Source organism: Lingula anatina, chromosome 7, assembly GCF_051362555.1.
Source record: "Lingula anatina isolate TDL-2025a chromosome 7, LinAna3.0, whole genome shotgun sequence".
Taxonomy (NCBI): domain Eukaryota; kingdom Metazoa; phylum Brachiopoda; class Lingulata; order Lingulida; family Lingulidae; genus Lingula; species Lingula anatina.
In genome coordinates, this window is record NC_141773.1 from 13188029 (window position 1) to 13207043 (window position 19015).

Consider the following 19015-nt stretch of genomic DNA (forward strand, 5'->3'; position numbering starts at 1 on the left):
AATATTGCCATAGAGCTCATGATCAACAATAACTCTTTCTCTCTCTCTCTCTCTTTCTCTGTATGTATGTATATTAGGGATTATCAGTTTTCTTTTTTTTTCCTTTGACTTGTAAAATATATGATATTCCCGAAACAACTGAAATGAAAATCCAAGCTATAAGTAATGCGTTTAAACACCGTCTGCGGGAGGAACATCATAAAATAATGTATTAGAATGATACTGAGGGGAATTTTTCATGGTTTATTACTTTGTTAATTCTACACTAGTTTATCAATATATAAATGCACTTGGAGCTTGTCCCGCGTCAAGATGTATAATGTTATCAGGGTGAAATACTTCGATCAAATTGTTATACATGTAACTGATTACCAACAGACTCAAAACAAATCGGTTTTTTTTTTTTGGGGGGGGGGGTGTTTACAGGAATACAGCAAACAGTATCACAGATATAATTTATTTATTTATTTAAGATGACGAAAATAAATAAATGAAATAAATAAAAGCGCCATTAGTAAAGATCTCAAACGATTAAGCAAACAGGATTGAGTTATACAGTAACCTAAGTTTTTCATTACTGTGACATGGAGAAGTTCGAGGTTACACTTAAAATGTTAAATATAAAAGACCATTAATATGCGTTGCTCAAATCTATAAGTGTGCATGGTATCACAGTAGAACAGAAATATTTTGGGAAATGAAGCCAATTTATTATTAAATTCACGCATGCTTTGTGTTTTGATAAGTGACACATGTATGTGCATTACGCAGGACACGAGGAGGAGGAGCGTCAAAATATGCTGAAACAATTTCAGCGGGACCATGAAAATCTACGGTCTTTTGATTCCCAGCTTTTTATAAGGACAATCAGTTAAAAAGAGAATCATCTAGAAGCGATGATCGATGAGTGAAAATACAGATTCAACTGGAGGATGCTAAGTAACTTGGTGCGCAATTCACATGCAGAATACGTGTCATGTTACAGTCGGTGCGCAATTCACATGCAGAATACGTGTCATGTTACAGTCGGTAAGCAGAATAACAGCAAGATGTCCTGCACTGAGTCCGTCACTTAAATGTACGACTGGTAAATACCCGGTATATGTTTATAGTTCATTTTTAACTATCACCAAATTACAAATTTTTTAACAAGCCTAACTAGTGTGTCAATGAAGGAATTAAATAAACGTCTGTTATATCTGTGATAGCAATCGGACACGTTATTTTAGAAGATGGAGCCTCTTTCCTGTTCAGTCCCAAACACGCTACCACTCTCGGGATCGAGGCTGACAATACACGTGATGGAAGGTTTTTTGGAACCCAACATGATCTTCTTGCCTTCCAGACTCTTCTTACTGGTAGGAGGTAGATTCCTCTTTCGAATCACCACCATAAGCGCCGTTGCAATGATAAGAAGGACCGATGTGACGATGACAGTTGTCAGTAGGGTTCTGTTAGATGACAAGGATTTTGATGCAACTGTAGCCTGGAAAGGATATAGTTTAGGTTATTTATTTTAAGTGAGAGGTCTTCTATTGTTATACCTAGATCAAACATTTTGCTTTTGACTAAAGTTTAAAAGTTTTTTTTCTTTTCAGTTAAAAATTAGAAAAAGCAAAATGTTTATCTGCATTTGTGTCGCCGTAAAAGGCCGTCACCCATAATTATTTTCATTGCGTGGAAGGCACCACTTGACTTACTTTAAGAGGTTTGAGTGACATCATTTTCTCATAGATGTCGTCATCATAATACTTGGCAGGTTTCGAAACTGACGGTGCAACCATCGCAGAGCTCTGTCTCATCACAACGTGCCCCAAATTGTCAGTGAACCAGATCATCACTGAGAAACTCTGAAAGTGAGGGTCTTAGTGAAAATATTTAAAATGTGAATAACATGATTTTAAAGCATACAATTAATTGGGTGTACATGTCACATTTAAAACACCTGAGGCAAGTTATTCACAATACTTTTTTCTTTCACATATATCATTTCTATAGATTATACTCCAATATAATTCCTTGGATAGATAAATAATTATATAACACCAAATTACTCATAATCTTAATGTTACCTTTACTGGGATGACACCGTGTCCAATAAATCGTCTAGGTCCATTTTTAGTCATCGACATGACGTCTGACATGAGAAGTCCATTTCTGTCAACAAAGGACATCTTGGCTAAGCCTGCAACTTGGACCGACTGCGTCAAAGAGATCAGTATCGTCGTATTTTCCCCTTGAAATAACAAAAGCATCAGTGCATGACAATATGTTGCGTAAGTTTCATTTTAACTGTTCTTCATGAAGTAATATCAAAGCAGTTGATTTTCTGAAACGAATCAGGGTGTTACTTCTCAGTTCACTTAAGATCACTTCATAGTTTTTTATTATATATTAAATGACGATAATTAATTAATATTGCGACTGTCTTGTTATTTACTGTATTCCCCATACCAATTTACAGTCCTCTGTTAATAATAATAATAATAATAATAATACCTAGACGCAGTTTTGATTAAAAAATGCTAGTGTTACAGGTACAGGACACTGAATTACCTGCTAATGGCTGACCATGTACAGGAAACACATTGCCAGTGTTTGTCACCGTTTCCAGGAACTGATAAGTAAAATCCAGCGTGGTGTGACCTGTCACGCTGACGTCATACTCGTCCTTGATCATGCGGGTGATCTTCCACACACCAGGGGGCGGTTCCTGCCAAAGGAAAAATTAAACGCGCAACTTATTATACAGCATTGGTCAAAAAGGTTGTCCCACCTTCAGTATCATGTGCTTTTATTTATAAATGATCCCATCACAGGGGAAGATTGTTATAAATAGTGATTTTCATTCCAGATACCATTACTAACATGATTAGTGATACAGAAAATACAAACTAGCGGTGAAGATATCAAAATTTAATACCATTTATTCACCTTAATTACATGTACCCCCTCAAATCCGACGTTTCACTGTGATTTTCACAGAGGTAAAGAAGTCTCCATTAAATTGAAATGACACCACCAAATGTCACCAAATTTTCACACATTTAGCATTAGTGCGTGCTCGTTAAAGTCTCCTTGTCTAATAGCGTCTGTGTTTACCGCGTACTGTAATTATATCCTGTAGGTGGCGCGGCCTGCCTTCAACGAGGGTAACAATTCTGTTTTATGGGATATTGTCCCATTCTTCCAAAAGAGCTCGGGGGAGTTTGTCCAGATTATCAGGAGTTACGTTTTTCTTCGCATTGCACACTTCAATTTATGCCACAGATGTTTAGTAAGATTAAAAACATGGCTCAAAGATGGTTGCTCCATCCTCTGAACATTAGGTTTTTGCAAAAAATCACTCAGCAGACGAGAGTTGTGAGCAAGTGCATTCCCACGATGACGTCTGCAGTATCCCTGAAGTCACCTCTTGCAAAAAGAATGATAGATTTGTTGAGAATGTTTCAGTGAATTGCCCCAGTATCGTTCTTTTCCGGAAAGAACAATGCACTAAAACCATGGGCTTGGAATTTTCTCCAAACGTGGACTGAGCTGACACCTCAGGCGATGTTATCCTGCACAAACCTGCCAAAAGGCATTCTGCAACATGTCTACGGACCCTAATTTGAACATCGAAGGCATACAAGAAATACCTTGATTCTTCAGCAAAACCAACTTGTTCCTAGTGATGGTTGACCAAGTTCTCGTAGTTCTGGGGTCACTGAACCTATCATTGTCAACAGATACCTCATTCCATCTGCAAGAGGGGACTTCGAGGTGATCCAGGCTTCATCATGACAGCACACTTGCACACAGTTGTCATGTGTTCAGTGATCTGTTACAGAAACCCAATGTTCTGAGGCTGGAGAAACCAACTTTGAATCCTGATAATAAACCTACTGAGCAGCCGTGGCATGGATTGAAGTGTGCAATCCAGAGGAGAACATAACCCCAACTAGTCCGGACCAATTCCGCCAAGCTTTTTAGGAGACATGGGCAAAATTCCACAAAACAGAATTGTTACCCTTGTTGAAGGCAGTGGCGCCGTCTACGGGAGATGATTACAGTGAGCGGTAGCCACACACGCTAATAGACACGTGACTTTTAACGAGCACACCCTAATGCTAAAAGTGTGTAAATTTGGTGACATTTGGTGGTGTCAATTCAATTTAATGGGAATTTCTTTACCTCCGTGGAAATGACATTGGAAAATCGGATTTGAGGGGGTACATGTAATAAATGTGAATAAATATTATTTAATATGGATATATAAACGGTAGTTTGCATTTTCTGTACCACTTATCATGTTAGTTATGGTATATGGAATGAAAATCACCATTCATAGTAATTAACTCCTGTGATGTGATGATTTATAAATAAAAGCACATGAAACCGGGGGTGGGACAACCTTTTTGACCAATGTTGTATATTGTATTCCAGATCGCGCTTTTATATCGATTTTGCTAATTTCTATTTTTTTATTCCTATTTCAGAAGCAAGATAATAATTGTTTGAAATGTGAGATTTGTCTCGGGTATAGGTATTGTTTTCTTGTGGCAAGCAATACTGCAAACTTTCTTGAAATAGTACCAATGTATGCAGTGCAAATGTATTCAAGCATTGAAATGCAGTTACTCTGACCATTTATCGCTATGCTTCTGCAGATTGATACTTGCAGTACGAATAGCAGAACTCAGTAGAGTACTCACTTTAATGTTGAACACTTGGACAAAATTCCCTGCACGTTCTAATTTCATGTCACCATGCTCGATACCTGCGTATATACAAAATGCGTACAATTAGTGGTCGGGTGCTTCTGTCACGCCTTGTCTCCTTTCAGCCTATACACTCTATAATACTGTTTTAGTAGGAAACAAGTTCAAGACTGGCCTGGGACCTTTCACGTTTTTCTACTTACAAAATGTCACCAATAACTGTTACTGACGGTACGAAAGAGACAATGTTATTTTCCTAAACACTGGTATAGAAAAGAAATTGACAGTACACGTATACATATTTAAACGCCCATACCTTCAGGATTGATTATCTTAATCGCGGGAGTGCTAGACAGTCCTCGCACTCTGATAGACAACTGAGCCACCGTGTGGTCCACATGGAGCATGCGAACATTGGTCTGGCTGGAAAACGTCCATACATGCTTCAGTAACGTTGCCTGAGCCGTATCTTCAACTGACAACTGAAAGAGGGAAAGCATTACATAAAAAATACCAGTACCGATAAAAATTCTATAAAGAGATGATTTTTGGGGGCAAAATTCCACTTACAAAAAGATCTGTTAATTGGCTGATATTTAGGCACGATTAGTCAAAGTTGCATTCACAAGTATATTTATAAAATATCACTCTCATGGACCTGTTTTACAATACAGCTGCATCCCCAAACTTGGTAAAATCGTTTAGAATGAATCGTTTAGCTATACAGTTCAAGATAAATCTTAAGCTGTCCACTTAAATAAAATCAGCATTGATCTTATACATAAAGTCATATATTTCTAGTTACAAAACTGGAGCAATGTATTATTGGATTAGATTTTTTGCTGATTTATCCTGGTTCAAAATGGTATATACTTTTTGGTCTTAAAGTTCAATTTTCGGACTAAAGCTCTCAAGTAAAACAGGCCCCTGCTCATATGTTCCCATATACACTGTAGGTACGACTGCTCACTGATATGATTTTGACCGTATCGTTGATCTCGGTTTTGCTGGTGGTGAAAACTGTTCCTCCTACAGCACCGGAGAGTTTAACAAAGTTATCACCTGTATATGCTGGAAAATGCGAATGTGATAATGGAATCTAATGCATGAATTACGGTTTTGTTAAATGAAATGTAAGACTCCGTTCCCATATCTAAATCGATCTAGCAGGATCGACCAATTTCTCGCTAAATTACATTCAGCTTAAGTGGCTCTGGTGTCTGGCATGCCTAGTGAAGCTGATAAGGGGTAATTAACTATCGTTTAGCAGTTTCAGTAGGCGTGCCAGACATCTAAACCGCTAGAATGATCTAGGTATGGGAACAGGGTCAAAGCCAGATTTTGGAATGTTGTTGCGTACATTCCTTTACAGGTGAAAACATTTAGATCTCTGCTGCGTGCTATCTTAATAATATTAGCCGATGGATTTGTCAGTCAGTGTTGGAATGGTATGGCATGAGCACTTTTGTAACATACAGTTAAACCCAGCGAGAACCAAAAAAACCTGTGCGTTTCCGTCTCCTTGAACATTTGCCGGTAAGAATGAGCTGTGGCGAAACCCGTTTGGCAGTTGCTAAAGCTATAAACTCCGACGTTCTTTCTGGGTCTTTTGCATCAGCGTCAGTGAAAACAAACATCTGCGAATCTGACTGGCACACTTTCACAGCTGTAATTCAATAACATCAGTGATAGGCATAATCCATACACGTATTGTCAAAAGGCTATGAAGAACTCTTCCATTAAAAAACTTAGGTTCCAATAGACAGTGGATGCCAGTCCCACCCTGTAGAAAGCTATTAATGGCAAATTGCAAGACCAAAAATACATTTAAAATGGAATTTTGTTTGAGTACTAGGAGGGAGAGAGCCATTCATCTCTATCATATGTAACAAGTATATTAAAGATATGACCTATCGAAAAAAATTTGCGTTAATAATAAGAGTTGATAAGAATTGACATGGCAAACATATGAAAGGCCCATTGCATTTTCTTTTCTTCTTTCTTTTGCAAATTGGCCACTAACCTCAAATAATCATGAATAATGTATTACTTGGTTGTAAGCTTTGTAGTGTTTACAGCCAAGTGTCTTTAAAATTTAAAGTCTTGCATTGATTTAAAGTCATGTGTAAACCTGTGTTTTGTATATAGCTGTGCACTATAGCCATAAGAACATTTTAATGTTTTAAAAAATACAAACAAGCATAAAGATGTACGTTATGCAGTGACATTCAGTACACCTTATCGTGAAGTGTGACTTCAGAGATAAGTCTATAGACTGTACACTACCTTCTATCATGCCACTGAGCAGGTATTCCGGACAATCACCTCCTCCTGTTACCTGGATTGCCTGCATCCACGACATCATCACATCCGGGTCAGTTGTTACCCGAACCTCGGTGAGCGAAGCTGTAATGTGACAGACATTCATATCAAAATAACGTCAACCTTACCATAAATTCCGAAAAGGTTTTAGTAATATGTGACCAAGCGAGATGTATGACCAAGCATGCGCCAAGATTAAAAACAGAAATGTTTCATCTTTTTATAACACACTCACACGTATGAGTGTACGTGTCATACAATTCGTACCTGGATCATTGAAAGTTGCCAGTACATATTCAGAAGGTGCGTTTAGTTTGCCTTTAGTATTCTGTATGATTTTCAGCGTCTCCTGTTTCACAGCAGCAACTTCGTCGCTCATAGATCCGGTTGTGTCAATTACAAAAACTAAGGAATTCCCAGATGACAGTTGAAATAGCCTTTTGAAGATGGCATCACCAATTTCCTGTCGCAACCCAATGCCTAAAACAAGCAGGATGCTTTTAATTATAAATGTGTTCAATTGAAATTAGAATGCTGGCAATACATAACGCCAAATTGCCCACACTGAATTTTCCACAAGGACTAACCTAAACTTTGAAAAGTATTGTAAAAACTTTCCAGGTAATATATATATATATATATATATATATATATATATATATATATATATATATATATATATATATATATCAGGGCCGTAGCCTGAGCAAAATGCCAGGGGGGGCAGTAGCGGACACGAGGGGTCGAAGCCCCCGAGGGGGGAGGGTGTGGGAGGGGGTGTCCCCCTCCAATGGTGTGGAAAATTTTTAAAAACTGTATGTATAATACTGCATTCTGGTGCATTTTAACTGTTTTATTGCTCAATCAGAAGTCAGAAATTGTGGGTTCATTTTGCCATAAGTATAGCTCCCCTAAGGATAGCTCCCTGAGGGTGAGCTTTTTGGCATGAACTGAGTTGGCTGAAAACAGTACACCTTTGTTAACAGATTGTTGAAAGGTTGTCTAGTGGCCATGAGTGCATTTTCTCACAGAATTGATACCAACTTTGCAATTATTTTTTTATTAATTATTATTTGATTAATTATTATTTACCTTTGCGATTATTATTATTATTTTTTTTTTTTGCACCTCAAATCCCGGGGGGGGGGGGCAGCTGCCCCCCCTGCCCCCCCGGAGGCTACGGCCCTGTATATATATATATATATATATATATATATATATATATATATATATATATATATATCAGCTACATCATACCTTGGCCATCAATGTACATTTCTGTAGCACGGACAGCCGTCTTCCCAGCATCCGAGTGAAGATAATAATGTGGAGATAGCTTTTCAACGGTCGTCTCCTTGTTAATGCCGCCAGTGGCTGTCTTGACCTTGGAGTCTGCATCAGATGTACCGCCATGGCTACATTTCCCAATCCCACGAGATTTAAATTTAGAGTCTAAAACGAAAAAAGAGAGATGTCATTTTAAAGATAATGTGCCAAGTCCAATTCTAGAAAACAGCGCTTGTATTAAATATATTGTGCGTGCAACAACGTGTGCATCGTGCGCATAATTTCATAGTCACGGCACAGTTTCACCTGTATGCAGTGCATGTTATGCCATACCCACCCGGCTTCTGTATGTCTTGTCCAGTCCTGTAACCGCTGGTCAAGACCCCGCCTGTCAGGATGATATTATCTCTGCACTGCCTAGAGGAAAAAGCATGTGGAGTATGTTAATGAGATCCAGAAAATTTTTGGGGATAAACAGCCATCTTAATACTTGCAATTTATGCTATTCGATTTCAAAATAAAACGTGTTTTAATGCAAAAGAGTACCAGTAGAGGACGGGGCGTTTTATGCAATGCATCCGTGTAGTAAGTGTAGCAATATATGTCGGCGTGGAGCTGATGTCGGGGACTATATTGGCTGTGACTGTGGTATTAGGTTATGTTACATGTAGGCCAGATTCGAGGTTCACTGACATGACGAGAACGGACACCTGTCCGTGGTGCAGTACAGCTTACTGTACTTACCCAGTACAGCTCACACACGTCATAATACCTGGTGAAGCCACGAGAGGAATGGGTTTGCCCTTGATACCTACAACAATTTTGTGAGGTCAGTATTTCTGTTATTCTCCCACATATTTGAGCCATTTTAGACAAAAAAAACTTAATTTAACATAACAAGTAAGCAAATCAATAATAATTGTAAGTTTTGAAATAGCGGAAATTTAAAAACAAAGTAGAAAAGCACTCAGAGAGCGCAGACCTCCGCCAAGGCAGCAAAGTCTCCATCCAATGCCGTTTCACCCCTAAATTTTCGATATTTTTGATTACTGATGATTGATTATTGATCCGGATCACCACCAAAAATTAATCATCTGTTCCTTGGCCCACTTCTGACAGTTTCTGAAAATTTCATCAAAATCGGTCCATAACGTTTTGAGTTATGTTGATGACAGACAGACAGACAAACACACAAACAGGAGTGAAAACATAACCTCCTTGGCGGAGGTAAAAAGTTGGCAAGCTTTACCTAAGTCCTGGTACACAACAGGTCCATTCATTTCAATCCAGTTGGTGTTACTGTAAAAATCCTGAATCATGTGTAAAAGAACTCCGAGCAGTCGACGAAGGACGTCAAAATTCGCATTTCTAGCTTTAACGAGGCCTTTGAAGAGCTCTCGTGCGGCACTGAGTTTCTCAAACCCTGTTGGGAATAAAATAAACAAAGGACGTAAAAAATGCCATATCACCCACAGGCTGTCCCTGCGCAGAATCAACAGAGTATCTCTATTGTAGAATACGTCCTGGGCATGGAAATTCTGGCGTTGAATAGCAATAACAATAACACGTTGCTTTTTAGTAAATATACTTCTAAGTGATCATATATTGCAATAATTTAGAAACAAGGTTCTTCATCACCTCGACTTAAATTGTTGCCGCTGCTTTCTATAGCAGCGGTAAGGAATCCATGCCTTCGCCTTACGGGTTGGTTTAAAACACACGGAATGAATGAATGAACTAATGAGTTTTTATAAAAATAAAATCCTAGGATGACCCGAAAAGGTCCTCGGACTTATTTCCTATGCGCGTGACCCTACTCCTTCTCACCTTCTTTGATCTGTTCTCCATTGAAATGAAACAAAGCCCCGCCTCTATGGTCCTTATCCACAATGGCGTTGAACTTAACAATTGTCTCAATGGATTCTTGCATCTTTTTCGCAAACACCTGTCCCTCTAAAAAATAGAAAACACATATATGCATTTGGTTCTGCATCTTGTATATATAACAGTTGGATGGTATTTATTCTGCAGAAAAGACCCTTCATTTTAAAGTCCCCATTCAGGGGCGGATCCAGAGCTATATACTGACAGTCTTCCAAATTAGCTTTGTAGATTCATCCTCCAATTTTGACCGTCTTCCAACATGAAAAATTGGATACCTGTCAATGTAAACTTGAAAATCTCACCGTCTTCCGGAAGACCCAGAAGACGCCCTAAATCCGCCCCTGCCATTCAACTTTTTACAGCGTACCGCAAAAAAGTTTTAAGACACTCCCAGTGGGTTAGATTAATGTATAGGAGCAGGTTCTATGAAAAACTTTGATCAGATTTGTGTTTTAGGAGATTGTTTATGATTATTTTAATCAAATTTGGATAAAAAAAGTCCTGCTAAAACAACTAGAATAAAAAATTAGAAAACGAAAACTATTTATCATGATTTCGGAGCACAGCCGGAAGAAGGTCATGACCTGGATTTCCCCACGCTCACAACCAATCACAGCAGGGTTTAGTCAGAATGAGATGACGTCACGATGCAACGCAAGTTTGTCAGAAAAGTTGTAAATCTTCTCTTATATAGTATATTCTAAATCAGCTGTCTGTACAAAACTAACTTCAAAAGTGAAGCAAGTCGGAATAATGTTCAGATTACGTCGCTAACCATAAAAGTAATTCCCGCATACATGTATCTTGTTAGTAACCATCTTTTCGGTACACGCACCGATCAAAAACAGAAAACATAAAGCCCAAAACGCTCTTATACCTGAACCAGCTTTGTATAAGCTGAAATATCGTCATGAATTATAAACAAGCTTATACGATAATCATACACACTTGAGACCTGTGAAGTGCCTACTCACGTTGCGAGAAGTTTTGCCAGTGCCTCGTTATGTAACACCTAATTCTGTTTTTAGTTTCTTCCACCTCCCCAACTCCCTCCCAACATACACAGTCTGAGACCTTCTGTGTCTGTGTCTGTCTCTTATTTGTTTCCGTATTTTGCGAACCGGAATAAGCTACTTTTTTTTCTTCTCCTTATATCGCGCTCTTCGGACTTTTCGCGCGTCTCCATGTGCGCTGTCTTGGCGCCAAATAGTAACATCCGGGTCTCAGCTGTAGTATTTCATTCATAGTAAACCACGAGACTTAGCGAGAAACCGTACCGTGAGATGGTAGCTGAGTATTTAAGACAAGTCGTCTTAAATAAATTAATGGAACTTAAAAACGGTTTTAGGTAGCTTCATTTTCTGAACGGTTTTGGATAGGAAATACCTTGGCCATTATGGGAAAATTGGTGAGGTTTCCAGGAATATTCATTTTCTTGCTATATTAAGAGTTTAACCCACTGAGACAGCCTTTAAATAACCCAACATTATAATATCTATAATATCTGAGTCGTAAAATAGTTAAATACATGCAGTTACATTACCAGGGGCGGATTGAAGTCTTCTGGAAGACGGTCAGATTTGCAAGTTTTCATTATGGGTATGTATTTTTTCTGTCGGAAGACGGTCAAAAAATGGAGGATGGATCAACAAAGATAATTTGGAAGACTGTCAGAAAATATTTCTGAATCCAGTACTACATTTTACACTGCAACTTACTGCCGTAATATGCATCAAAAAGCCTCTGAGGTGTAGGATCCTTCAATCCAGTCAGAGTTCCCTTGGCGACCTTCGTACCATCCGGCTTGGGAGTGTCTTCAAGGAGCCTCGCTATGACACGCAGCAAGGCCGACTCCGTGATATCATCGTGCTTATAATTCGAGGCAGTCGGTGAGTTCCCAAAATCGTTGTCATGGTTAGGTAGGAACCCGCTCGTGAAGACGACCAAACATAATACGCAGAAAATCAGGAAAGACCACTTGGTCTCCTCCATGTCTTAAGAAACACGTACGTTTCCCTGGCGTCTACTTCTTTCTGTTTGGACCCTTATTTTTTTACCTCCACCTCTTAAGTTGAGGTACAGTATCTACCGTCTTGTAGATAGCAAGATGTAGGTCGTCTAGTCTTATCCAGTGATCCAGTGACGAAGATAACTGGTTGTTTGAACAGTGATCTTATTTCATGCGTACATATTGACGTGGATTTTAGTAACAATATATTTGAAAAAAGAAGACTTAAACTAATCTATATTTATTAGGCCTATTCCTCTGGATTTTCCAATAGTTTTTATAAAAACTCAGTTCAAATACTTAATTTGAAGTGGGTTTTGAAGCAGACCAAGATTTTAGCTTTAGCGACTTTCACATAAATTATTTAGATTTATCTTGGCAGTATTCTCTTTTTAGTCGACCTAATCAATTGGAACGCATCTTTATTTAGCCGAATTCACCAACAGTCCAAGTTTCTGAATAATCAGGTCGCAGTTGGACAATCATAATGAGAGTTATGCAAACCTCGCATGCAGCCTTAGAGTAACATAAACTTAAATAGCTTAAGCGAGTACTCTTGCACAGCCAACATAACGTCTGTCCACTTCTCATCATATCTGCTCTTGATATATTATCATTACACCAGCTTAAAGGGGAGTCAAAATGTAATTCCGCGCACTTCAATCATTGCATTGGTCCTAATTATATAAATAACGCATGTGTTCTACGCACAGCAAACGGAAAAGTTAAAGATACTAGACCAAATTCCTGGGGAAAACAGCTCGACACAAAATAGTCCTAATTCTGTGCGTGAGTGCCGGTGTAACGTGACGGAGATTTCCCCGCGATAGAGAGTCTGCTTCCCATTCATTTGTACAGGTAAGCCTCGCCCTGGGTTTTGACCCACTTAGGCCAGGCTAACCCTAACCATTATAACTAAATAAAGGTCGGGCTTTCTGTTACAGACCCTCACTTTCGTTACACATGTGAGTATTTAACCAGATTTTCAAAACCCAGCATTACATATCGCATTCTGTCTCAGATTGACAAGAATTATTTCTGCAATTTTTGTGCTGATTACTCTCTCGCCCTGATTGACATGAGTAACTAACAGACAGGTTCGTTACATATTTTCGTTTAAACCATCCGAAGACCAGCAGTCACAACAACACACGATTTTCAAACTAACGTTAGAATTATAACATTACACCTTGCCTTCTCCCCTTTTATATAAAATAATTGGCTTATCTCATAAAACTTGGAAGTCAATGACAATCCTTCGGTGACCAACAATTACAGGCTGCATTTAATCAAGGGACTGCGTGCATCGTTCTGTATTCATGGTCAGAGTATATCCCGCAGTTACAAACACCCAATGACTCGAATATGTTGCACACAAGATCCACTGAAATAGAGAAGGCGACACATATGACACGGGTATTTCATATTTATGAAACCTAAATCAGTGCCCAAGAGATCTGGGTTTTATATGTACATTTATGTATTTTGTTTGCATTGAGCATTTTGTACATATATAATCTCTGATATGGATTCCCAAAGTCAGTTAATGGCTCGCTCAGCATTATTTACATCATATCATGCTAAATACACCCACTTTAAACATAAGATGCTTGCATATCATATAGGTTAACCAAAATGAATAAAATAAATAAAGAAATATAACAATTTCAAAAATCTAACATTTCGTGAATTTTTTTGACTGCATGCACTGATGCCCTCCGCTGCAGCTATCCAGGCGTTTCAACCCGTAATAAAAATTACTGGTTCAATAAGAAAGAGACAGTTTACGTTCGATAATAATATTTGGAACAAAATGTGTCACAAGACATATATGATCGTATTCACAATGCCGTTGTAACAGTAATGGTATTCCGCTAGGAACTGCAGTCCTTTCCCCTTTCGTCCCATATACTAACCCCAATACTCCGACTAACCCGACCACGTACTGGTTATAGGATACTTCAGACTTACATTCCTAGGACTTCCATTCCTGTCACACCGGCACAAATCGTTTTTTATTTTATAGTTCATGAAACACCTCATTGCGGCCTTGCATTTTTACCTATATACCGGTAGTTTGTGAAGTTGGTTACTAGAACTTTACAAAATGTTTTACATATATATATATATACGAAGCGGTGTTTGGTATTCAAATTCAATTTACTTACTGTAGCTGCACTCAACACATTCAATTTCTTCCCCAATACACTCCTGACCGGCAGAATCTGGAAGAGGATTGTCGCAAAGTCTTCTACGACAACTATAATACATGTACCTACTGCCAGTGCCAGTGCCAATGGAGGGTTGCCGGCATGGTTTCCAGTCACTCCAGGCTCTCCAGCCTTTGTTAGCTATGAAAGTAAGGAATACAAATGGTAAAATGTGTTCACATTGGGAGTTAATGAAATTTAGGTAAATTCTTGGGCAAGTATCCGGTATGGTGGATAAACATTTAGATACGCCAGGTAAAATGGTCTCTACTAATTTGAACATGCCTTAACTAGTAACAGCTTGATAGGTAACACTTGCAAACTATTTATAATTGAAATATAGCAATATGTTGATAATAATATGATTACATTGTGATAATAATAACAACTTACTTAGGAATTTTGGGAGAAGTGTATTCCAAAACTCCATGCGCCTCGCTTTCAAGTCTCGTTTCACGTTAGATGACGTCAACCCTACAGTCCACTCCAAGTACAGTTTGTCTGTTGAATCAAACCGAGGCCACGTTGGAACTAGTGGAGCCGAGGTAGAAATTGGATTGGGATTGCTAAAAAGAGACCAGAGGCATCAAATTCTAATTTTCATGAATGTATAAAAATATATTAGCGCGTCCAACATGTAAACATAAATAGTATTGCTTGCGTCTGACGTATAACGTGTAATATATTTTTGACAAGCGTAATACGAATTTAAATGTACGTGTTACCTTTTAAAACAATTTAACAAGTACAATTTAAACAAGACAGTGTTAAAAATTAAGCAACAGGTTTGAGTGATTCTATCCAAAATAATAAAGCAAGCCAAGACGTTAAGTTGAATTAAAAGAGGCTAGGTAAAAGAAAAGATTTTCTGCACCTACACTGGTGCAATACAAAACCTCCTTATTAGTTACGATATGAAGGATGCAGGTATATTTTTTTTAAATGATCAAATGATCAATTTTGATAACTAGAATAGCACTTAGTAAATTCTAGGCATACATTTTTCTAACCGTGTATTTAATGCGTCAGCGAATACCCAAGTAATACTACATGTTATAATTCGCCTTAGGGCCCAATTCACTCACACTTACCCAGTCCATGCAAAGTTCCCAACGGCTGTCATAAATTGTATACTCAAATCCACTTCTTCATCGGTTGGCCGCGATGGGAACAGCGCTGCATCCAATACATCCCCAAACATAAAATACAACTCCTCCATGTGGTTGGCGCCATTAATCACTGACGGCCATTTTGAAAAAGACGGTTTATGTGCAAAGTTAAGAAAGTAGACGTTAGCATTTTTTGGCCAAAGTAAAGCATGCTCCCATCCGGGGGCAAGAAAAAAAGCATCTTGCCATAATTCTAGCCAGGTTTGATGCGCTTTTCGAAGGTTGGGAGACTTATATTCAAATATTACGGCGTCGGTCATAAAATCATTAGCACCCGGATAAAGCATTTGTATCAATCCTTTGGTAAAAGATATGGCAGCCGTCGTGTTGATTTCTGGACCCGTTCCTCCAATCCCAAACCAGGCCCCGCTGTCGAAGTTGCAGACAGAAATCATGTAGTCTTTTCCATGGGCTCCTGGTCCGGGGTATTCAAGTGATCTGTCGATCACATTCCCATCAGGAATGGGAAGAAGTAAATTTGGCGCAAACACTGGATCTCTCTGGTAATGCAGAAAAGCTGAAAGTAGTTCGTCTGTTGACTTCTTGCGAAGACAGCGCACAATTATTTCCCCGTGTGCTGACGTGCAATTTAAAAGAGCTGCGATCGCTCTGCTGTTGTTAATTGTACGTTGTTCAATCAGCGCCCTGTGACGCCTCAGATGATATACCCCACCTAGAGCAATTCCTCTCCTTACCAGTCCACGAGTACGCACCTGTGGACACGCTGTCAGCAACAAGTCGACAATTACTCCACCTGCTGACTCGCCGCTAACAGTCACGAGGGTGGGGTCTCCTCCAAATACCCGGATGTTTGTTTGGATCCATTCAAGGAGCCGCACCGTGTCAAACACACCATAATTGCCCCCGAGGTCTGCTTCACCATTAGACAGAAATCCAAATATATTGAGGCGATAGTTAAATGTGATGACAATCATGTTACCTTGTAGTGCCAGAAAGGTCCCATTGAACTCCACCCCAGATCCCCACTCGTATTTCCCGCCGTGTATATAGACAAATACCGGTAATAGACGTTCTCGATCTGGTACCACTGCTCTCGGGACGTACATGTTAAGGTAGAGACAGTCCTCGCTCATAGTCTGGTCTCTTATACGGGCCCGCACAAATTCCTCTGTGTAAAAATGCTCAACCTGGGTTTTATAGCTATGAGGGCAGCACGGGGAGAAAGAACGTGCATCCCTCGGCCCACGCCAGTTATCAGGAGGTTCTGGTGGCTTCCAACGCAGTTTACCGATTGGTGGCTTGGCGTAGGGAACGCCGAGGAACTGCACCACGCGCCCCAGTATGGTATCCGCGACGAGGCCAACAAGGTCGCCGTTTGCTGTTGTCACAGACACATCCTCAGAATCAACAACAGCGTGAATTGTAAAGAGCAACATGAAACGTATCAATGGTCGCATATTGTTTACCTGTATAATACGCCGACTTTCGATCGGATCCCTATACTATATTTTAGTGAATTTTGACGCTTGTTGGTATTCTGCACGGGGAAAACATAGGCCTATGTTTGACTGATAACAAATAGGTCACAAAGATGAAAAGCTAGCGAATAGACCCCACTGTACAAGATAGGGCCTACGTGTACAACCAGCATATATATCAAATAAAGGACACATAAAGCTTGAAAGTGCTTGAATAGGGCCTACTTGACAAAAATATATTAAATGAAATGAAATCAAATTAAATTAACATGATCCACGACTTTTGTCCCAAAAGTGCAGTATACTTGATGACAATACCATATTTGTAGGTTTCCCCACTATTCTATAGGGGCCTATATTAGGCCCCTATACGCACTAAATATCGCGGCTCTTTCGCTCAACCCCCTAACCTTACCGCGAGTAAGTCAACCCGCTTTAGGCCCTACCCTGACCCAGGTCACGTAAGGCCCTGGTCACTTAAGATCTTGGAGACTGTACTTTTAAATCCTTCATTAAATATGCGTGGGCTCCTACGTAGGTAGGCCTATGTCAACTAAACGCAAGTTGGAGTGAAAAAAAATTAAGATGCACATAAATGTTGAAAATGTTACTTTGCACTCGCTTTGACATTGATCAGTACTTCAACATATGGCAATGATGCAGTGAGCTGTAGTATAGTACTAGTCTAGTTAGCCGATATACGAGTACAGTTCGTGAATCGTATAATGTAGTAGCCCTACGTGTAACATGTATACATCCATTTAATAGCATATTAGTTAGGATGAAATAAAACTTGTTTGCACATTAGTTATTTTAGCTCATTCACTGCCATCATAGAAGTGGAAATGGGGAAATGTCAAAAATATAGTATATGACAAATCATCGTCACTCACAACTAAAGCACGGTACAATTTGCAATGCTAGGTCCAGGACCCTTGTATCAACCGAGAAAAGCTGGAACACAAATAGCCACCGATGTCAACGGTCTCACCTGTAGCATTTTCGCTCAATCATTTCATTCCTCATTCGGACAATAAGGCCACACTTTTTTATTTTTATGGATGACATCCTCTGGGTACCCCAAAATCGGTGCGAGAGGGCGAAAAAAAAACAGTCCAAAAAAAAAAAAGTACTGCTTAAGTAAAAGAATGCTGTCAGTACACAGCTGGAAACACAAATTTTACCACAGAAACACGTATCAAACTAACAATATGTCTTTATCCATGCTCACAAAATATTAAAGCATTGTGAATACTTCGTAGAAATGTTAAAAAAAAGTCATGAATCGATATACTTCATATTACCAAATCTATTTAAGGTTATTTCATGCATTTTGTTGGTATAGCAATCAATAAAACAAATATCAAACAAACAGTGTGTCTTTATTTATATTCTGAGAATATTAAAGTATTTTGAACACTTCACAGAAATGTTTAAAAAATGGTGCAAAGATATGCTTAATACTACCAAATCTATTAAAGGTCATTTCGGACGATGCCATTTTGTCTACTTCGACTCACATGAAGCAGCCAAACTGGCCTGTCCGACCTTCAGCCCACCAAATACCTCGACGCCCTTGTCGACCATTTTTCGCTACAGAAAACCTGGTATGTGCTGCTTTGTACAGAATGTCACAGAACTTTTTCGGGCGATAATCGCTGGCTGCCGCCAGCCTTTCGCACAATTGTAAAAAGGTGATATCTCCATGCCCAATATCAATGGCATACCAATCCAAAACGACGGCGCCCGTTCGATTTATGACTTTTATTGGCGTGTAATTTGAAAGTAATCCTAGAGATGAATTTGCATGCGCAGAAAGCTCATTTCATGGCATATTCAACAGCGACAACCGACTTCGTTGGGGGCTGGGGGGGGGGGTATTTTTTTTTTTTTTTTTTTTTTTTTTTTTTTTTTTTTTTTGAGAACGGGCGAAAATCGGTGCGCGCGCAGGATGTCATCCATAAAAATAAAAAAGTGTGGCCTAAGTTATTTTTAC

At 39.1% G+C, this 19015-nt stretch overlaps 2 protein-coding genes across 3 annotated transcripts; both read right to left on the reverse strand.

Annotated features, from left to right (window-relative positions):
- Positions 1–984: 984 nt before the first annotated feature.
- Positions 985–17954, reverse strand: LOC106165885 (von Willebrand factor A domain-containing protein 7-like). 2 transcript variants are annotated; one of them, XM_087017902.1, is made up of 17 exons: positions 17913–17954; positions 11912–12345; positions 10137–10262; positions 9559–9732; positions 9054–9120; positions 8647–8726; positions 8280–8474; positions 7290–7502; positions 6987–7106; positions 6205–6366; positions 5671–5771; positions 5017–5182; positions 4695–4759; positions 2557–2713; positions 2073–2236; positions 1701–1850; positions 985–1486 (listed from the first exon to the last, which is right to left on the reverse strand). In XM_087017902.1, the coding sequence occupies exons 2-17, from the start codon at positions 12183–12185 to the stop codon at positions 1226–1228; spliced, it is 2475 nt and encodes an 824-aa protein (XP_086874028.1). In that variant the 5' UTR covers positions 12186–12345; positions 17913–17954; the 3' UTR covers positions 985–1225. The 2 variants fall into 2 exon arrangements, with proteins under 2 accessions (XP_086874028.1, XP_086874029.1); XM_087017903.1 differs by lacking the exons at positions 7290–7502; positions 17913–17954 and having other exon boundaries at positions 11912–12551.
- Positions 12712–17479, reverse strand: LOC106165884 (fatty acyl-CoA hydrolase precursor, medium chain-like). The gene is made up of 4 exons (XM_013544245.3): positions 15503–17479; positions 14805–14977; positions 14370–14552; positions 12712–13585 (listed from the first exon to the last, which is right to left on the reverse strand). The coding sequence occupies exons 1-4, from the start codon at positions 16996–16998 to the stop codon at positions 13491–13493; spliced, it is 1947 nt and encodes a 648-aa protein (XP_013399699.2). The 5' UTR covers positions 16999–17479; the 3' UTR covers positions 12712–13490.
- Positions 17955–19015: the final 1061 nt, after the last annotated feature.